This window comes from Myotis yumanensis, unplaced genomic scaffold, assembly GCF_028538775.1.
Source record: "Myotis yumanensis isolate MYYU_CA2020_CCGP unplaced genomic scaffold, mMyoYum1.0.hap1 SCAF_7, whole genome shotgun sequence".
Lineage (NCBI taxonomy): Eukaryota > Metazoa > Chordata > Mammalia > Chiroptera > Vespertilionidae > Myotis > Myotis yumanensis.
The window spans coordinates 42,062,816-42,082,474 of NW_027223758.1; the positions used below are offsets into that span (position 1 = coordinate 42,062,816).

Sequence of the window (19,659 nt, forward strand, 5' to 3'; positions counted from 1 at the left end):
GTCATTTTTATTTTTGTTGATATAATCAAATATGACCCCTAAGGCCTTCTAGTCCTCACATTCCATGAATTCTAGGTTTCCATGAGAGGCCATTATAGCAGACCTGTGAAATCGGATTTATTTTATACTTTATACTTCCCTGCCCCCAGCCCCATTGGCACTTTAATTTCAGCTTCTTCCCCCCTTTAAATCACCACCTTTTAACATGTTGTCTTTCTCAGTAGCCTGTGTGTGGGATTCGAAGGTGTGGCTAGCTTGGCATGTAGCAGCGGAAGCCCTGTCCTTTTTCATGTCATAGTCGCCTTGGGCTTTCTCTAAACCTTCGTGGTCAGGGACCTGTTCCCTAGGTTCCCCGTGGTTGTGCCATTAGCTGGGCCAGCTCACAGTTAGCCGTGAGTGGGTAGCTTTTGTTCTGTGCTCTGTAAGTTTCTCCTTGGTCACAATGAACCTATCACAAATGTTTCCCAGAATATCAGCTGTTCGGACTTCATAAATCCCAAATCTGTGTAATGTATCTACGCACTGTATGTGTTCCAGTAATCTACAGAATACTGGACCTATTTTATGTTTTTACTCATCCTTTTAAAAAGCATATTAGTGAGGTTCAGGGTCAATATCCATCATAAACCACTAACATGATTATTTTTTTCAATTAAAAGTTTGCTATAGCTAACAGAAAGCAAAGCTTGGTTTTATTTTTTTATTCTTGCAAATTCCAAAATTCTGTCACTTTGTTATAATCCAGTAATTCTAGTGCTTTAAGACTGTTGACTGGGAAAAAAAACTTAACAGCTTTATTGAGATATGATTCACATACCAATCAATTCACCCATTTAAATTGTACAGTTGAATGGGTTTTGGACAAACATTGGACAAAGATGTGCAGCCATCACCATATTCAATTTTAGAACATTTTTGTCACTCCCAAAGGAAACCCCATTCCCACTAATAGTCACAAAATAAGTTTTATTACAGGATTTTTTTAAATCTTAGGCTTATTTTATTAACATTTTATTATTCTGAGTTTTATCATTTGTTTTCTAACCTTTTGAGTTTAAAATATGAAAATGCCTTGCATTTTCACAGAGCCTATATAAGAGGCAGCTCCCAGATTCAGGGTCAGAACCTCTGGACAAGGTCTCATTCTTTCTGAAACTCAGTTTCCCCATCTAAAGAAACAGAGATCATGTACCCCACCTCCTAAGAATGTGGTTGCAAGATCATATGTCTGATTACTTTGTCAATTATAAATCATGAACCAAAATGGCCAACTATGTATTTCTCTTTTGTTGATTTTCTGTGGTATCTTAAGCACATTCCTTAAGAAAAATATTTTGCAAACTTGTAAATATTAAGACATACACGAGAATCTAATCTGTAGAACTGGAGAGCCTCAGTCCAGTTGTCTAATAGGGATGTGACTTTATGACGAAGCCAGCCAGCGCTCTCTGGGATCGCTCCTGACCTGCCAGGCAGACCAGCTTCAGATTCCCTGCTCTGGTTCAGGGAGGGGTGGGAGAGGGAAGCAGGGGACTCCAGTGCTCATGGAGAGGCTGTTCCAGTGTGTAAGGCTAGCCACCCTTACCCGCAGCTCTGGATCCATAGGGAGATTTACAGACCAGGCTTTCGCTCCCTCTTCTGTGGAGGAGAGCCTCCTCTTCACTGGCACCCTTTATTCTGGTTTCCATAGTAACATCACTGCTGGGTCCTTCTTCCTCTTCACCTGCTCAAGATCTTGGGAAAATGTTAACCTTTTATTTAAATGTCCTTACTCTCCTTCTTTCACCAAGGACAAGGAGGAAGAATGGAGTCTCTTTTGAGAGATGGTCAGCCAGGCTTCCTGTTCAAAGATGGGACCCTCCCTCCACCATGCAGGCAGGAGTGTGGCTCATGCACATGCCTCCTGGTTGCCTTGGAACATACAGCTCCAGAAGGGGAGGAGCCAGTAACAGCACACAGACGTCACTCTTAACACGTTCTGCCTTTTACATTTTTCTTGCAGGAAGATCCACGCCTGAAATTTCCAGTACATTTGCGATCGAAGGCACCTTTAAACCCCAATGACCTTGGCCCTCTGCCTGTGAGTATACGTACTGGAGACACATGGACACGTCTGAATATGTTTATTCATTTATCTGCCCAGTGTTGATGGAGTGGCCCTGTGACCTCTTTCTCCAGACTTTTGGTCTCTAATTTCTTAATAGAATCAGGTGTATGGCTGAATTCTAATCGTATATACAACCAGCTAGTACATATGAAAGAGATTTCTGAATCGGTAACTGTCAGTGGAAGGTAGACCTTGTAACTAGGATGTAGGAGGCATTCTTTACTGATGGCAATTTAAACAGCACACATTTATTTTGTAACATAGCAACCATAAGTTCAACACATAATCTGATTTAATGAATAGGAACAAAAATATTAAAAATGGTGGGAGAGAAAGACATAGGTAATCACAGAAAGTTTTGTAAGTCATTTAGTCTGCAGATATTTTAAGCTTTCCTCCCTGGTTGATGGCTGTTTATAAAGCTAATTTTTTATCAGTTCTTTTTGGGAGCCTGAATGGGATTGAGCAATTTACTACAAAACTGGATTTTGAATTAAAATTTCGCCATGCATCCTCCTTGACCCACCCCCAATTAAAAATAAATAACCTTACAGGAACAGGAAGGGGAGGGAAGATTCTAATACTATTTTTACATGAAGAGCACTGGGAATTTTTTTATTGTTTTTTTCCAAACATAAGAACCTTTTCTGTTGCCTGGTGTGTGGTATATTATGGCAAAATTTGAAGCTAAGGAGGTTGTGATTCCATCTTTATTCATTAAGTTATACAAATATCCCTCTGCAAATCTGACTGGTTCTGGGTTTAGATGAGAGAGCCCAAACTGTGTCTAGAGAGTGAGTTTCAAAAGGAAATCATTGCCTGTGGTCTGGACCTGTTAGGTTCCTGAGTTTCAAGTAGCAAGTAGGTGCGGTTCAGACAATGAGAGCAAACCAGCCCTCCCTTGAAAAGATTATCCAAGTCTTTTTGGTTCCCGAGTTTGAACAGTGAGAGTTCACAACAGTGAAGTGCAAGTATTAGATTCTTCAACCAGTGATGACATGAGTAAAGCATCTGTCTCCAACATTTTTGTATTATCCCTCCTCCTCCTCCTTTTAGTACTTAGTACATATTTGTTTAATTAAATGAGCTGTTCATCCCCAAACTCAACTGTTCCATGGGATGCCAAAGTTCCCATTTGAAGCTTTTGAAATAGCAATCCCTGTTTCCTGCTCAAGTGGTGAACGCATCCAAGACTGTGGACGTGTGCTTCAAGTGTGTTCCTAGATGTTGTTGAGGGTTAACTTGAAATGTTTGTGGTTTATTCTTAATGTAAAACTGTACCCTAGGAGGGAAGAGTAAGGTGTCATAATTTTGCCTTTGATTTTGGAACAGCTAGCTAATTTTTGCATTCTCTCTCTCTCTCTCTCTCTCTTTCTCTTAATACTAGCCCGGGTGGGAAGAAAGAATCCACTTGGATGGCCGAACATTTTATATCGATCATAGTAAGTACGCACTGTTATGGACACAGGGATTGCAGGTAAAGGGAGGGGAAGGGTATTTCAAATATTAGAGTGAAAGCTTTGTCATTTTACTCTTTGTCTAGGCAGCCAGGTGTTATGTGGAGAGAATGGTACCAGAGAATCAGTGCCCTCGTACGGTACTGTGCATTCCCCCCACGTTTGCTGTAAAGTAGCCCAGCAAGCTTTCACCCAATTTGATCTTGTGACCTATTAACTTTTTTTTTATTTAAGAACTATTTTTTGGTTGATGACCCCTTGACTTTTGCGCTTTTAATAAATACACTCTGGTAATAGAAAATAAGATTAGAAGTGATGATTGAGTCCAAAATCTGGGTGTGTGCGGTGCTTGACGCAGCACATGTGTGTTTTAAACACCACCTTCACGGTCTCAGGGCCAGGTGCCCATTCTGACTTATTTTCTATTCATAGCATGTTTCCTTGCACCCAACACACTAATATATATGCAGTTCTTTTCTTGAAATTGTGATATATTTGCTGTAGACATTTGCTCCAGCACCTATGAAAAATGTGTGATTTCTCATTTCAACTAAAACTAATAAAGGTTTGCTTTTAGCCAGTTTTTTTCTTTCTCGAAGTAACACGTTCTCCATATTTGCACATCCCTTACAACTTCTGAAAATGTATAGGAAAAAGAAGTCTTTAAATAGATTTAAAGTTCAAATCACACATGCAGTGTGGTAGTATTTTGCTCCGTGTTGTCATTTGATTCATGAACAGTAAGTCTGAACCAGGTTTCCCCAGCCTCACATTGTCTTAACTCATCACACTGATTAGATAAGCACATTGATGAGCCAATTGCTGGGGAATCTGGCCATGAGGGCGGGGCTTATCACCATCTTTTAGGCTTTTGTGAAACAGAGTTCAATTCATCTGCCTTTTCCCCAAAATCCAGTTTATAAAAAATGCAGAATTCTTATCTTTTTAAGAGGCTTTATCAGCCTAATAGGTACACTCCAAAATGGGTCTAGTTACCTGATGGTGACATTGAGGAATTTCCTTACCTTCCAAATGAACCTCTTTTTCTAAACAGTTTTCCCACATCTGATTTCTGCCAGAATTCAGCATCTCATTTTGCTGTCTTGGGATAGAAACCAGGTCATCCTTATAGTGCCATTTACTGTGAAAGTGACGACCTTGCGAGTTACTCAGCCACCCTGTCTGCCAGCATCACTGGGACAGGTGGCTGCACTCTGAATGACAGGGACAGCAATGCCCTTCTCTTTTAAATAATTATGCTATTTATTTTCTGCTTCATAAATTCTTAAGACATTAGACATTTTTAAGATTTATAATTTCAACAACCTTAAAGATTTAATCTCAGAAGAGATAATGCTCAGTACTAATCTTCTCTTTAGACGCCTTGATTTATTTGGTTGACATTTATCGAATGGCTCCTATGTCTCAAGCCTGGTGCAAAAGGTCAAGGGAAGATCTTGAACAGAATCTCTGCCTCTCTTAGGAATTGTGTGATTCTTCTTAAATACCAGACATGCCCAGCAGCTGAGGAATTGGCCACAGATATCTTATATACTAAACTAGAAGAGAAAATTAAATTCTAGCGATGCTGCAAAATCCTATTTGAGTCTATTCTGCCCATAGCCTTTACCAAACCAGTAAACAGTAGCTAAATTGACTGAGTTTCTCATTCTTCTACTTCATTCTTGTCCCTTTATTTGAAAAAATGTCTTGAAGACAAAGCAAGTTTAGATTTTTAAAATTCTAGAGGAAAAAATGGATAACTGGCCACCATATGTTCAAAAATTGACAATACTTGCAAAATTGATCTTTATGGTAACCACGCAGAAACTTGTATATTCCTGAGAGCTTAGCCAACCGTAAAGGAACTTTGTTATCACCATCAGCTTCATTTGGTCATTAAAAATAATAATATATTGGACTCCTGTTACATATTAGGCTAGGAAATGTGTTAAGTGATGGAGAGGAAGCTGCAGAGAGGAATAATATACACCCCATCATCGAGGGACTTAGATTCTAGCAGGGAGTACCAGGGAGTATTAAATGCTGTATTAGAGGAAAGAACCCCTTGTTAATGTGAAAGCAGAAGAGGCAAAGAGTGTACCTGCTTGCCAAGTGGCGCAGGGCACCAGGGATGGGGGAGACTGCAGGAAGGCCTTATGGAATGGATCACTCTTCAGACATATTCCAAATGATGAATAAGACTAGTCACGCACACCCAGTGAAAAGTGATTCCAGCAGGGAGAAGGTGTGCAGGTGTGTGAAGCTGTGCAGAGAAGTGCGGCAAGGTTGCCCATGGCCAGTGTGCAGAGAAAGCGGGGGTGGCACACCCGTCAAGTTAAAGGCGGTCTGCCAGGTGTCGGTCCCTTCTGCAGGCAAGAGGGAGCTCCTGAGGGATTTTCCAGAGGAGGTGACAGTGGTCAGATTTGTTCTTTAGAAAGATCCTTTTGGCAGATCTATATAGAGAGTTTTGAACAGGGATAAGACTGAGACCAGGGAAACCTAGAGAATGGTCCAGGGGAAAGAGCACCCAGAAAGAAGTAGGGACAGTTTGGTCACCACCAGAGGTAAATGGCGAGGGAAGAAAAGGGATGTGTCAAGATTCCAGATTTGAACAGTGAATGGATTGTGATATTGTTAATCGAGAATACAAGATTCCATAAACGGTTTTGGTGTTGGAAGATTATGGGTTCAATTTTTAAAGAGTTGGGTTGAAGGTACCTATGGGGAATCTAGATGCAGATGTCAAGGGTGGCGCTTGAAATTGAGGTTTGGGCTGAAGATTTGGGAGTTGTAGTGTACAGGTAGTTATTAATTTATTTTCTGCTTTGATGACAATACCCAGTCCTTACAGTGATAGTCCAAGGCAGTTATTGCTCAGCTCTTTTATGTTTCCATTATTTGGTTTTCTTTTCTATTGTTCTCCATCACAGTAGCAACTTTTACTTTCCAAATCTTCCATTTTCAAGGTAAGGGACCCATCAGGGTTCTCTAGAACAGTTGCAGCATTTCATGTAAATTGTCTTCCAGCATACACAAATCTAGAATCATCATGTGCTTTGGTAACTTTATTTTAAGACTTTACTCTGCTTCTATTAAAATAATTGTAATACCAGACTCTGAAAAATCCCTGGTATGGTCATTTAAACCAAATGTATTAGTTATTCTTGAGTTTACAGGAAATAATTAGAATCAGTATTTTTCTCAAATAATTTCCCATTTTTTTAAATCAATTTAGATTTCCTAAAACTCCAGAAAGAACTCATTCTTCCCCAGTCTATCCTCCACATTATCTTTCATGTGCATTCATCTCTGCCCGCCCCCCCACACACACTCACACACATACACACACACACACACACACATACACACACACACACAGTAATCCAAAGTCTTTTTGATTATGCAGAGTCACAAATCCCAAGTGATGCAGGGCAGCTCTTGTTCATTATCACCTGCACCACTGAAGTAGTGGTGTAGGTGGCTTTGAACAATTTTATTAACATTGACTCTTTTGAAAGAAAGAAAGAAAACCACTTCTCGCCAACATGGCCAAAAGGGAAGCCTTTCTCTAGAATCTTCCTCCGCAGTATGTAATTCTCCCTTTTTGGACTGCCTTACTTATTGGCTGCTTCCATTGTTGTGTGCATATGAGTGACACATGCAATGGATTATTCATTTGTTCAGTGTAGGACTCTTAATTGAAAGCAGTTTTTCAAGACCATAAGCATAAGCAAAAGTATTTGAAATGAGAAAAAGTAATGTGTGTGTGGTAACTTTTGGCGGACTAAGACTTTTTGTGCCTTTTTTCAATTAAATGAATATCAAGATCAAGTTATAAATCCTTGAAAGAACAGGGGTTTATAATTGAACTTTCAGCAGATTGCTTGCCAAAAACAGTGTAAATAGATGGTTTTACTTTAGTTGTGCGTTTTTGATTGAGTGTTTTTAACTAAACATTACATAGGAGGTCTGCCATACAGAGTATCGTTCTCCTCTAACCCTGAAATACTAAGATATTATCTTCGGGAGCCAGGTTGGGGGACTAGACAGCTTTTGAAAAACCAGAAATAATTATTTCTAAAACATTTTTTACATAGAATAGATTTCAACTAATATGCTGATTTTTTAAATATTAATTTTCAGATAGCAAAATAACTCAGTGGGAAGACCCAAGACTGCAGAATCCAGCTATTACTGGCCCGGTCAGTATTCTCAAGTTCTGAATCTTCAGTGTAATATTTTGGTTGTATCAAAACACACATTTCTTGTATATTACTGCTCACCTTGGTGTAATTGAGTAATGTAACATTACTCCCATCTCCTCCTGATGGGAATTTCCTGGTGAGGTACAACTACATTTGCCTTTTCATGTGGCTTTCATTATAAAGGAAAAGAAAATGATGTGATCGTGGTAGCTAAACTAAACATTTTCTTTTCTCATTTATAAAAGGATGGATTATAAGTGTAACAATCAACCCTGGCCAGTGTGGCTCAGTTGGTTGGAGCATCATCCTGTACACTGAAAGGTTGTGGGTTCGATCCCCGGTGGGGCGTGTACGGAAAGACATCTACTCGCTGTTTCTCTCATACATCCATGTCTCTCTCTGTCTGTCTCTCTGTTTCTATTTCTCTCTCTCTCCCTTCCCCTCTCTCTAAAAATCAGTAAAACATATCCTCAGGTGAGGATTACAAATAAATAATAAGTATTTTAAAAATAATAAAATATAAGTGAAACAATCAAATTGTCCTCTCTTCCTTTCTCTATGAGGCAAAGCCAGCCCTGTGTTTGCAGAGTTTTGTCATTTCTCTAGGCCAAGGGCAGTTCATGCATGCTAACCAAATCTAAGCTGTATTCTGAATCTCTTCCAGCGCTGAAACTCTGTAAAGGTTTGGGGGAGGTTGTCGCTAACCTCTGGAGCTGGCAGATAAGATAAGAATCTTTATCTCCGCTGACCCACTAACTTTCTCATAGTCCCTTCGTGTGTACCAGGTGGGAAAAGAACGAGTTCTGCCTTAGGTATGGTGCTGCCCCCTTGAAATGCTGCCACACAGTGTTCATAAGGAAGAGTGAGAACCCCTGGTCACTCGGCAGTAATGGACACTTGGTATCCAGCTCCTGGGTGGAGCTTGTAGAGGGGGCCACGCTCATCTCATCGGCGGGGAATGTACTAGCACCTCGTGTCGGTGGTTACAAGAGTGCAAGGAGATGATTTGGAATTTCAGGAAAGATACTGGAATCACAGAAGATGGCAAATGTGGGGTTCTTTTAAAAACTGGAGGAAGTTACATTTATTATATTTTGAGCACTGAGCTAAGAGGCCATTGGGTATTTTTAAAATACTAATGTCATGGCTTTGATCTGATTCAGTTCAAATTATGTTTTGATTATAAAGGTAAGTCCATTTGAAAACTTAAATGATATTAGAATGCAAGTGCACTTGGTCCCTGTCATCTTTTAATTACCTGTTGGATCTGTTCATTTTGTTCACTCTGCTGCTTTCTGCATTTTACAACATGCCTAGTAATGCCTGGGTTAAAACAGTCAATTACTTTTTTTCCATGGAGCTTAATAAATGCCTGCCATTCTACCATGGCTTTCATTTTTATTTATTCGTAATCACAATAAGTTGTTAGAATAGCATTTTCTCTTCTCCATCATGAGCAACAGGTAAATTCAGTAAACAGAGCTGTTTTCAATTAGCAGAGGACTTTTGACATGATATTTCTCAGTCTTTTTCAAATCTTTTTTATGGTTTATTGATCATCTACATTCAGTCAAGCATGTAGTCTTGTTACTATTGAAAATTATCTAGCATAAATCCAGATAGATTTGGCCCCAAAAGTGATCTCGACTTAAAGAGGTTGGTTCACTCTTATCCTTATTAGTGTCATTTCTTTCAATAAGAAGAGTATGTTTATTTAGGTAATTATCAACTTAGTGTAGACATTTGGCTCTTGTCATCATTTAATTCTAAATATTTGGTCATTTCCATATGATTTTTCTCCTTGGCTTTTAAGTTATTTAGAATGTGCTTTTTAGAGACCATGGGAGAATTTTTGCCTGTTTCTTATTGATTTCTAATTGTATTGCATATGGTCAGAGAATATTGAATATAGAATATTGATTATCAGATATGCAATACGTCTTTGGAGGCTTGGCCATTTTTTGTAAATGTTCTTTTGAGTTTGAAAAGAATGTATGTTCTGTCTTTCTTGGGTATTGAACAGTTCTTTATATGTATACCATTAGATCAAGCTTGTGGTGTTCAAATTATCCATTTCGATTTCTACTGTTTTCCTGGCTGTTTTATCTAACCAAGATAGCTGTGTCAAACTCCCACGGTGACTGGCTTCATCAATCATTACATTCATTTTCTTTCCATTAGTATTTGTCTAGGACATATTTTCTGTCTCTTGCTGTGTTTTTTCTTTTCTTACCTTCTATTAGATTGTTAGAGTACACTTTATTTTCTTTCATTTTTTAATACTTGCTTGGAAGTTGTATTTTCTATTTCAGTGCTCTTGGTGCTCACATTAAAATTTTTAACTGACATAATTGACTTAATGTCGAAATTAATCACTCTCTACTCTCCTCCTGGATAATATAGGACTTGAGGGAACGTTAGTGCCATTCTTCCCACTCCTATTTCTCATTGTTCAGTGGAGTTTTAAAACTACCTTGTGTTTAGCCCTGGCTGGATGACTCAGTTGGTTGGAATGTCATCCTGTACACCAAAAGATTGCCAGTTCAATCTCCAGTCAGGGCGCCTACGGTAGGCAACCAGTCAATGTTTCTCTCCCTCTCCCTCTCCCTCCCCCCTCTCTTCTCTCCCTCTCCCTCTTCCTCTCCCTGGCTCCTCTCTCTCCCCTCGCTCCTCTCTCCCTCTCCCCCTGCCTCCTTCCTTTACTCCCTCTAAAAATCCAGGATTTAGAAAACAACTACCTTGTCTTTAAACTTTCCAAATTCTCATTAGTATTTTATATTTTCTTTTTTCTTTTTTTTTAGCAGTCAGTACTTACTTAATTTTACTTAGATGTAAACAGATTTCTTTGCCCACCACTGATCTTTACATCCCCTTTTTTCTAGGTTAAGTTTTGTTCTTAATGACATATAACCTCTAGCTCATAATTCTCAAAGTGTGGTCTACAGATCACTATCATCCAGAAACTTGTTAGAGATGCAGATTTGGGGCCCCATCCCAGTCCTACTGAAAACTAGCAACCTTGAGAGTAGGTCCAGCAATCTGTCTTTTAACAAACCCTCCCAGGGATTTTGATGTTCACCCAAGTTCTAGAACCTCTGCTCTAACAGCAAATTCAGTGGGAGCCTGAGTGGTCAACTCGCTTAGTCTGAGAGGACTTACTTGACCTCTCTGTGAAATGATAGCTTAGCTCATTCATTATAAAATTCTTGGTTAACAGTTATTTTTCTTCAGATCTTTGGAGATATTTTTTCATATCTTCTGATCTTCTCAACTAATTATGAGAAGTTGCCAATCAATTATCTTTTTTTATAGGTAACTCTCTTTGATGATTTTGAATTTTTATCTGTGTCTTTGATGTTCTGCAAGTTTACTGTATTGTAAGTGTGCGTTTTTAAAAATTTATTCTGCCTTGAACTCATTGTGATTCTTCAGTATGGGGACCATGTCTTTTCTTCATTCTGGAAAATTCTCAGCGGTTATGTCTTTACTTGTTGCATCTTTCACATTCTTTCAAAATATCTGTATCAGTAACTTTAGGTAATTGATTCACTTTCACAACTATCTTATCTCTTAGCTTTCACATGTCTGCCTCTCTTTATTGCTGTATATAATGGGCTCAGCTCTTCCACTTAAGTCTTTCTTAAGCTCTTTATATAATCTCTTTATCAGTTCATTTTCTCTATTATTTCGGTGACTGTTTAATTGCTCAAAGTTCTATCTGCTCTTTTTAAATTTGCTTAGTCTTTTTAGCTATTTTTCTGTCCTGTTCTTTATTTTTTTATTTTTATTGATACTTCCAACTCTTTAATCATTCTTAAAATAGCCTCTTTATAGCCTTTTTCAGATTATCCTATTAACTCTGGTCCCAGGAATATAAACTATGCCCAGATGTTATATCTGTAGACTCTCCTCAATGATAGTTTATTACCCGGTTCCATTTAGAATTTGTGTGTATGCTCATCTTCATTTTTTTTTCCACATGGGGCTTTTATAAGTTCTGACCTGTATTTTCTGTTAACTACTTACCTTGGCTTCATTCACCCCCAATTACCATAACTATGGATTTCATACCCACTTTGGTGTAGCCTTGGAGTATGAATTTATTACAGGTCTGTTTCTTTTTCTTTTTCTTCCATTTATGGTCCTGGACAGAAGGTAAGCTTCCTTGCAACTTTCCTGGGCCAGTGGGTAGAGTTTTCTTGTCCCCTTTTCAGGTGTAAGTTTTTAGCAGGGAACTCTGTTCTGACTGCCTAGTCATGCAGACTGTTGGCCAAGTTCTGTGCCCCCCTAAGGGTTAAAACCCAAGCCCCAGCACCTGTGTCTAGGTCCAGTGCCCACTTAGTTCTCTATTTTGAGTCTTTCTGTTTATCTGGTACCTAGAGTTTCTCTTTTTCCCAAATTTTAAAAATATATATTATGGGGGAGGGGACCCTTTCTGTGTCCGCCCAGCACACATTATTGTACGTCAATACGCTGTCTGTATAGCAAACATCACCATTGAAAGCATTTGTAAAGTGCTCCCCATGCTTGCTGCTCTTATGAGTACTATCTTGTGCTTGTGTGACACTTTGTACTTTTCTGAGAACTTTATAATCAGCTGCTTTGACACTCTCAGCCACCCTCTCGGAATGATAGGGAAGATGTTGTTATTCCCAGTTTGTCAAAAGATCAGAAAGCGAATTGTGTTGCCAAAACTTACAGCAAATGTCAGACTTGGGACTAGAGCCCCAGTTGTGCTAACCTCACCATTGTCCCCAGGCCAGACATGATCCTTTCTCTACAGAAGACTCCAGAACCAACTGGACAGTAATGACATGAAAACATGTAGAACCATCTTACACACTAAGTCAGGTTCTCATTTTGCTCAAGAGAGAAAGAATATGTGATGCTGAGCAAAAGGGCCTGTGATTATTTTTAAATAGGCTTATCTTACAAATTAAATTACAGTGGGGCCTTGACTTACGAGTTTAATTCGTTCCGAGACCAAGCTCGTTAAGGAGCTTGTTAACTCAAGTTACTCTATCAACTCAATGCAAAAAATCCGCCAAGCAACAGCTGGTATCTCAAAAAACTCGTTAGTCAGGACACTCGTAAGTCAAGGCCCCACTGTATGTGTAAGAAAATAAGGTGTCATATTTTCAAAAGAGAATAAATAATTTGGCCAAAACAAGAAATAAATGACACACATAATTGTGTTCAGAGGCTGCACATAGGGACATCTTTGTCCTGTGACATTATTTGGTTCTTTTCAGGAGGAGGAGTTAAAAACCTCCTCTCCTTATTCCATTATCAGAACTACCTCTAGATGGAGGAGGATAATGATTTTTCAACCTTCATGCATCATTCCACTTAAGAAGAAAGGCCAGAAATATCCCAGTATCTCACTTCCACCCACATCTAGTCAGCACCTACCACGTTATAAGTCAGACAAGGGAATGATAAGTCAGATATCACGGGCTAGGGGCAATTTGCAGTAAATTTCATGGGAAATTTGTCCTTTAAAACGAACTTTACAAGGATGAATGTTTAAGCCTTTTTTTAACATTTTCAAGGGGGGAACCAAAACAAAGAATAATTGCTGGGAATTGTAGATTTGTAGAAATGGAAGGACCTTAAAGTTCATCTCTTCAAATCCTTCTGCGTAACTGGGAAGTAGTGCCATCAAGGAGAGGTTGTCATGGAGCTAGCTGGCAGGAGTCTGTCCTAGAAGTCAGGTTTTCTAAAGCTGGCAAGGGATAATGAAAGGAAATCCATTTTTAGGTTATTTCCCCTCTATTACAGTTAATCATAGAACATCAACCAAACACTTTGCCTTCTCAAGGCTTTGCACCCACTGTCCCTGTCAAAATTTGTTCCCTCTGGTCACTTGTTTCTGCTCAGGTATCCCTTTCTCAGAACTGCCTTTCCTAACCACCTCATATAAAATAGCCTCCCGGAAACTCTATCATTTTTTTCTTATAGTGTTTATCACTACTTATTCACTAATTTCTTATTACCTATTGCTCCCAATTGCTTGTAATCTCCAGGAGAGAATAGGGCAAGAATTCTTTGGTTGATGTACCATTATTTCTCTAGCACCTAAAATGCCTGGCACAGACTAAGTACTCAAGAAATACCTGTTGAATGAATTAGCAAATGAACCACCAAAGAATGAATAAATAAACTAGATAGAAAAGCTTTTGTTATGCGATATAGTATTGGTAGAGCAAACAACATCATAATGTCTTTATTGGCTTATTTCACAACATTGTCTCTTTTTTCTTATACTAGTAGTTAGTTGTCCAGATAGTGACAAAGTTTCTACCTTTTCTAGAATAAAAATTCACACACGATTTCATTAGACTAAACACTGTCCAGAATAAATATGATATGTGGTCAAATCCAGTGTTCAGTGGAAAAGCAAATAAAGAGTGGGTTGAAAACTAAAACCATTCGTAGTATAAATTGTCTTAAGATATATCAATATGATGTCTGTTGCTCTTGAATTACAAAGCAAAACACTGGCATGATCAGTGTTTGCTATGACTGGTTATATGTTTTTGTTTTGGCTGAGTTATTTGTGTGATCGTCTTAAAAACAGTAGAAAGGAGGGAGGCTTATGTTTTTCATTTCTCCTCTTTCTGGACAAGAATAAGAAGGTAAAGGTAGAAGGTTTGGAGTCTGGAGACACTTCTCTAAGGATCAGTATATTTTATTAACTTAGCCCCAAATTATATCAGCAGAAATATTCTTGCCCGAATGCACACTATTTGCCAAAAAAGCAATGAGTCATTCTGAGTTTGAGGCTGCCATAGTTATGTCCATGTATATGCAAAAGCCAGTCCTCTCTGCTTCATTAAAAAAAGAAAAGTGAGCCTTTTCAGCAGCCTGAAGTCAGGACTCTGGCTATTGTAAGCTACTTTGTAACATAGCAAATAGAGAATATTTAAATGACTATATTAAAATGTTATTTGCCTAAAGAGATTCCAGAATTTTTGAGTAATGATAGCTCAGTTACCGAGCCCACTCCTGTGATACCATAACTCTGCTTCACAGATAAGGCATTAAAATGTAAAGAAACCCTCACCCAAGACTACTTACTAAATAGAGGCAAACCTTCTGACCCCCAAATGGGAGACTTTTCCTGAGTGCTCTCTACCTGGTCTTACAGTCCTTGATCAGAATGTCAGTCCAGTTGCTTTTCTGCTCATTATATTTCCTCCCAAAGATTTTTAAAAGCAGGATTAGTCATTGGTCATTGGGGTTGTATGTTAGAATGTCATAGCCAACTCTTACCTCAATGACAGGAGAAAAATAAAGATTACACCTGACTCATATCCAGACAGAAGTCACATTGGAAAGTGTATTTTATGTAGCGTGTCCCTAAATGACTTATTGAATATCAACATAGTTGTTTTCAGGGGTGAAAGCCGCCCTACTCAATGCTGATTTGCCTTAATCATTTCTAGAACTTTCCCATGTGCCATGTACATAGACATATTGATTTCAATGATAATATGGAGAATGAGAATTTTAAGGTGTATGATTAATGAAGTTCTCTGAATGTTGGCTCAGTTTACATGAAGTTGCAAGTGTTATTTCCCCTCATTTACATTTATAAATTTATCTTCTAGGCGGTTCCTTACTCCAGAGAATTTAAGCAGAAATATGACTACTTTAGGAAGAAATTAAAGAAACCTGTGAGTAACATGTCTTCCAAAAATGCTATTTCAGTTCTTTGTAAGTTACCAAAGTTACTTCAGTGCAAGTGACTTGTTTGTTATTTCTCTGTGTGTACTAAGAATATAAACTTCCTTTTTTACTGCACTTTGATCCGCCTGGATCTTCCACCTGAATTTTCTTTTTAACAGAAATGGTAAGTGAAGATTGGCTGGTATTACATATCAAATCACCTGAAGGGTAATTTCTTATGTAATATGTAAAAAGATAGAAATGATTTTATGGGAAGTAGAATAATTTAGGATCTAGTCAAAAAATTCGGAGAAGTCTATACAGTTGTTATGGTTATCCTATTTAATAAAACCTAGATCCTAGTTAGAAAAATGTTCAAGCCCTTCCCTTTAAATTCAGAAGTATAATTTTAATTATACTTACTACAGTCCGATTTATAATATTTGATTATATTTGGTATATTAAGACTAAGTGTAATTTTCAAATGAAAATTCTCAATGGGAAACCCTATACAATTTCTACAAAACTGAGAAACCCAATAAGGTTTTTACAGGCAGTGATTTAAATCACAGTATTTTCTACTGACACATCACCCCAAATATTTCAATATAGGTTTTCCGTTTTACTTTGTTATTTTACTTCTGTGATACAGGTTTTACCAGTTTTCTTCTCCGTTTGTGCATTCACTGTTTGGGGTCTGGGATGTTTTGTGTTGTTTGGTGTCACCATTTCTCGGCTTCTTCCCTCTGGGGAAAGACCCTCACTCAGGTCTCCCCAGTTTGCCTGTGCTCCATCACTGTCTCTCCTGCTCCAGTCCTCGGTTGGAGCCTCACTTTTGAGGCATCTGCTCTGGGTGCGGCACTGGGGATAGAGATGCGAGAGAGACAGCCTCTGCCTCGGGAGCTCCCACTTAGGAGTTCTGTCCTCCCTTCCAACATCCTCATGCAACTAGCTCTTGGTGACTGCTTTTGAAATGACTCAAGTTTAAACACATAAAATCCCCAGTTTCTCAGTGGGTCACCTGCATTCCCCTAGTCATAAGGGGTGACTTTAGTGACTTCACTCTGTGTCACTCCGGGTGGCACTTGCACTGACTCTGCAAATCCATTTTATGGCAAAGCTGCCCTGTCCCTCATTTTTCCAAGAAGCAGTTACAACCTGTCAAGTGCTTTTTTGTTTTCATATTTATTAACTATGGACTGTGGGATGCTTTCCCACAATTTGGCATGATCATCAGGGTCCTACTCCCCATGGTAGCAGAATCAGCGTGTGGACCGTGCCCACCAGCTAGAGTTTAGCATGCTCCCATCCTGGCCAGGTGGGGACTGTTGTGGGTTTTGATTGCTTGGACTGAAGTCACTTCCCTTGACAGAAACAGTATATACAGTTTACCATGTTTCAGTTGCTGCTGGGCGGTTAAGCACCCCACAATTGTTCATAAACGGGGAGGGTGACTGCTCAGCAGACTTTCTTCTGTAGCACATGCTGCCGGCTCAGTCTGATGGCTGCTGGTGGCCTCTGTGTGTCTCAGTGAGGCTTTCTGACTGTGCAAGGAAACCTCCATAAGGGAGGGACGCTCAGTTGGAACCATTCTTCCCTGCTGGTTTATTTGAAGACTGCCATCGTTTCTCTCCTGTGAAGTAAAGTGCATATTTAGTGTATGATTATGTGCTTTTTTTTTCTTTCATGTAGGCTGATATTCCAAATAGGTTTGAAATGAAACTTCACAGAAATAACATTTTTGAAGAGTCCTATCGGAGGATCATGTCTGTGAAAAGACCAGATGTCCTAAAAGCTAGACTGTGGATTGAATTTGAATCAGAGAAAGGTCTCGACTATGGGGGTGTGGCCAGAGAATGGTTCTTCTTACTGTCCAAAGAGATGTTCAACCCCTACTATGGTCTCTTCGAATACTCCGCAACGTAAGTATATGGAGCGAATTTGGAATATGTCCCACTGAAACAATTTTATTCTTGATAGTTTCAGCTTGTGAAAGAGTAAGTGGCTCACTCATTTGAAATGAATTAACACTGCTGTTTTCAGTCCCCACTCCCCTTCACTGCCAACCCACACACCCCATAAGTCTAGAACAGGTTCTGACTCTACCTGATGAGATAATGTACTCTGAACGCCAAAAAACGATTTTTCTCTTGTCTGTTGGGTTCACTTAATTGAAATTAAAAGTGTGCTGAGTACTTATGGTAAGGAACAAGAGGCAATTTTCATTCGTAATGTTATGTTAATTCAGGAGAATTTGTCAATGTCAGAATTCAGATAGTCATTGTCATCTCATGGACAAAAATAGTTTCTGAAGGAACACTAGTTAAAGGCAAATTATGATGACTTTGAGGAGAACCTATTCTTCAGGCTCCAAAGGACGGCGCCTTGGTCCTGTAAGGGAAGAACCAGGTTCCCTGGGCATTAGGACTTCATCATTGCCCGGCATGGAAACTAAAACAGACTCAGCTGCTTTCTCAGGACTCCAACATGGCCTGCTTACCAGGCCACCACTCCCCCTGCAGGCTGTGAACCCAAGTGCCTGTAGAGGAGTTGTTGGCCTTGCCGAAAGGCAGCCTAGGCAGCCTTGCTAGAGTCTAAGGGACATGGATTCTTCCACATCTCCCACTCTCTCCTGGGGCTCTGTTGGAAGGCAGACTCAGGATCCTGCCCAGTTGTTCTAGCCAAGAGTCACCCAGCTAGTTTATTGTTGTCCCGTGAGAAAGATCACTATGTAAACCTGATCACAACCATTGAAGTGGCAGGCAGGGCAGCGGGGTAGAAGGGGGCAGGATCCTCACCTCTCAGATCGCCTAAAAGAATCTGTCTATGGAGCCCAATTGGAAAACCAGTGATCATCATGATTTTGAGACCAGAGATGGACATGTAAACATTTTTGTGGTTTATGGTGTTAAGACAGCCATATGCTGTTACCAATGCCCTTGGGGCTGTCAGGGCCCAGCAGTGGTCAGACCAAACATTGGGCCCGGAGGAAAAATGTTCATCTCCAAACCAAATGCCTCTCAAAGGAACAAATCCTCCTTCTCCTCGGAGAACCTCAAGTAAGTACTCACATCATTGCAATCCGTGCACAGTCCCTTTACTATGTGGTGATTCGCACCTTCCCAAGATACTTTTTTTTTTTATTGCTAAAAGTATTACAAAGGGTATTACATATGTGTCCTTCTCCCCCCGCCCCCCCCCCCCCCGCTCTTGACTATCCCCTGGCCTCCCTTACCCCCCAGTGTCTTATATCCATTGGTTATGCTTATATGCATGCATACAAGTCCTTCAGTTGATCTCTTACCCCCCTCCCTCCTGCCCCCAACCCTCCCTGGCCTTCCCACTGCAGTTTGACAATCAGTTTGAGGCAGCTCTGCCTCTGTATCTATTATTGTTCAAAAGTTTGTAATGGTCTTTAGTATCCATGAATGAGTGAGATCATGTGGTATTTTTCCTTCATTGACTGGCTTATTTCACTTAGCATAATGCTCTCCAGTTCCATCCATGCTGTTGCAAATGGTAAGAGTTCCTTCTTTTTTACAGCAGCATAGTATTCCATCGTGTAGATGTACCACAGTTTTCTAATCCATTCATCTACTGATGGGCACTTAGGCTGTTTCCAGATCTTAGCTATGGTGAATTGTGCTGCTATGAACATATGGGTGCACATATCCTTTCTGATTGGTGTTTCTGGTTTCTTGGGATATATTCCTAGAAGTGGGATCACAGGGTCAAATGGGAGTTCCATTTTTAGTTTTTTGAGCTTCCCAAGATACTTGGCTGAACCATATGCAACTGACATTTTTGTAAATCAAAAATAGTCAAATATCAAAACTCTCTTATGGTTTAACTTACAAAAGGCATGTGCACCAGCTCCATGGGACCTCAGTTGTTAGTGACAGAAAGAGGCTAACTAAATGGTAAGTCCCATTCTCTAGCTCATGCCTTTCCTCATCAGGAGCAGAGTATCTGCAAAAAAAGCATTAGCACCATAAAAGCTAATGACAGGCAGCAAAGAAAGATGCAGATTTTTGTGTTTCTTCTTTAAAAATATGATTGGGCTTTTTCTCTCTCTTCCTCCCCCAAGGGACAACTACACACTTCAGATCAACCCCAATTCAGGCCTCTGTAATGAAGACCATTTGTCCTATTTCACTTTTATTGGAAGAGTGGCTGGTCTGGCAGTATTTCATGGGAAACTTTTAGATGGTAAGTT

The 19,659-nt window shown here is 39.5% G+C and overlaps 1 protein-coding gene across 9 annotated transcripts in view; it reads left to right on the forward strand.

The window, feature by feature from the left end:
• NEDD4L (NEDD4 like E3 ubiquitin protein ligase) overlaps positions 1 to 19,659 on the forward strand; it is a 302,096-nt gene that overhangs the window by 260,524 nt on the left and 21,913 nt on the right. For 7 of the 9 annotated variants that reach the window (XM_070420371.1, XM_070420364.1, XM_070420365.1 and 4 more), the window contains 7 exons: positions 2,003 to 2,080; positions 3,495 to 3,549; positions 3,651 to 3,704; positions 7,711 to 7,769; positions 15,386 to 15,451; positions 17,136 to 17,365; positions 19,531 to 19,652. In XM_070420371.1, the coding sequence (XP_070276472.1) occupies positions 2,003 to 2,080; positions 3,495 to 3,549; positions 3,651 to 3,704; positions 7,711 to 7,769; positions 15,386 to 15,451; positions 17,136 to 17,365; positions 19,531 to 19,652 (664 nt within the window). The remainder of the gene's footprint in view (positions 1 to 2,002; positions 2,081 to 3,494; positions 3,550 to 3,650; positions 3,705 to 7,710; positions 7,770 to 15,385; positions 15,452 to 17,135; positions 17,366 to 19,530; positions 19,653 to 19,659) is intronic. The other 2 variants (XM_070420367.1, XM_070420370.1) reach the window with 1 other exon arrangement.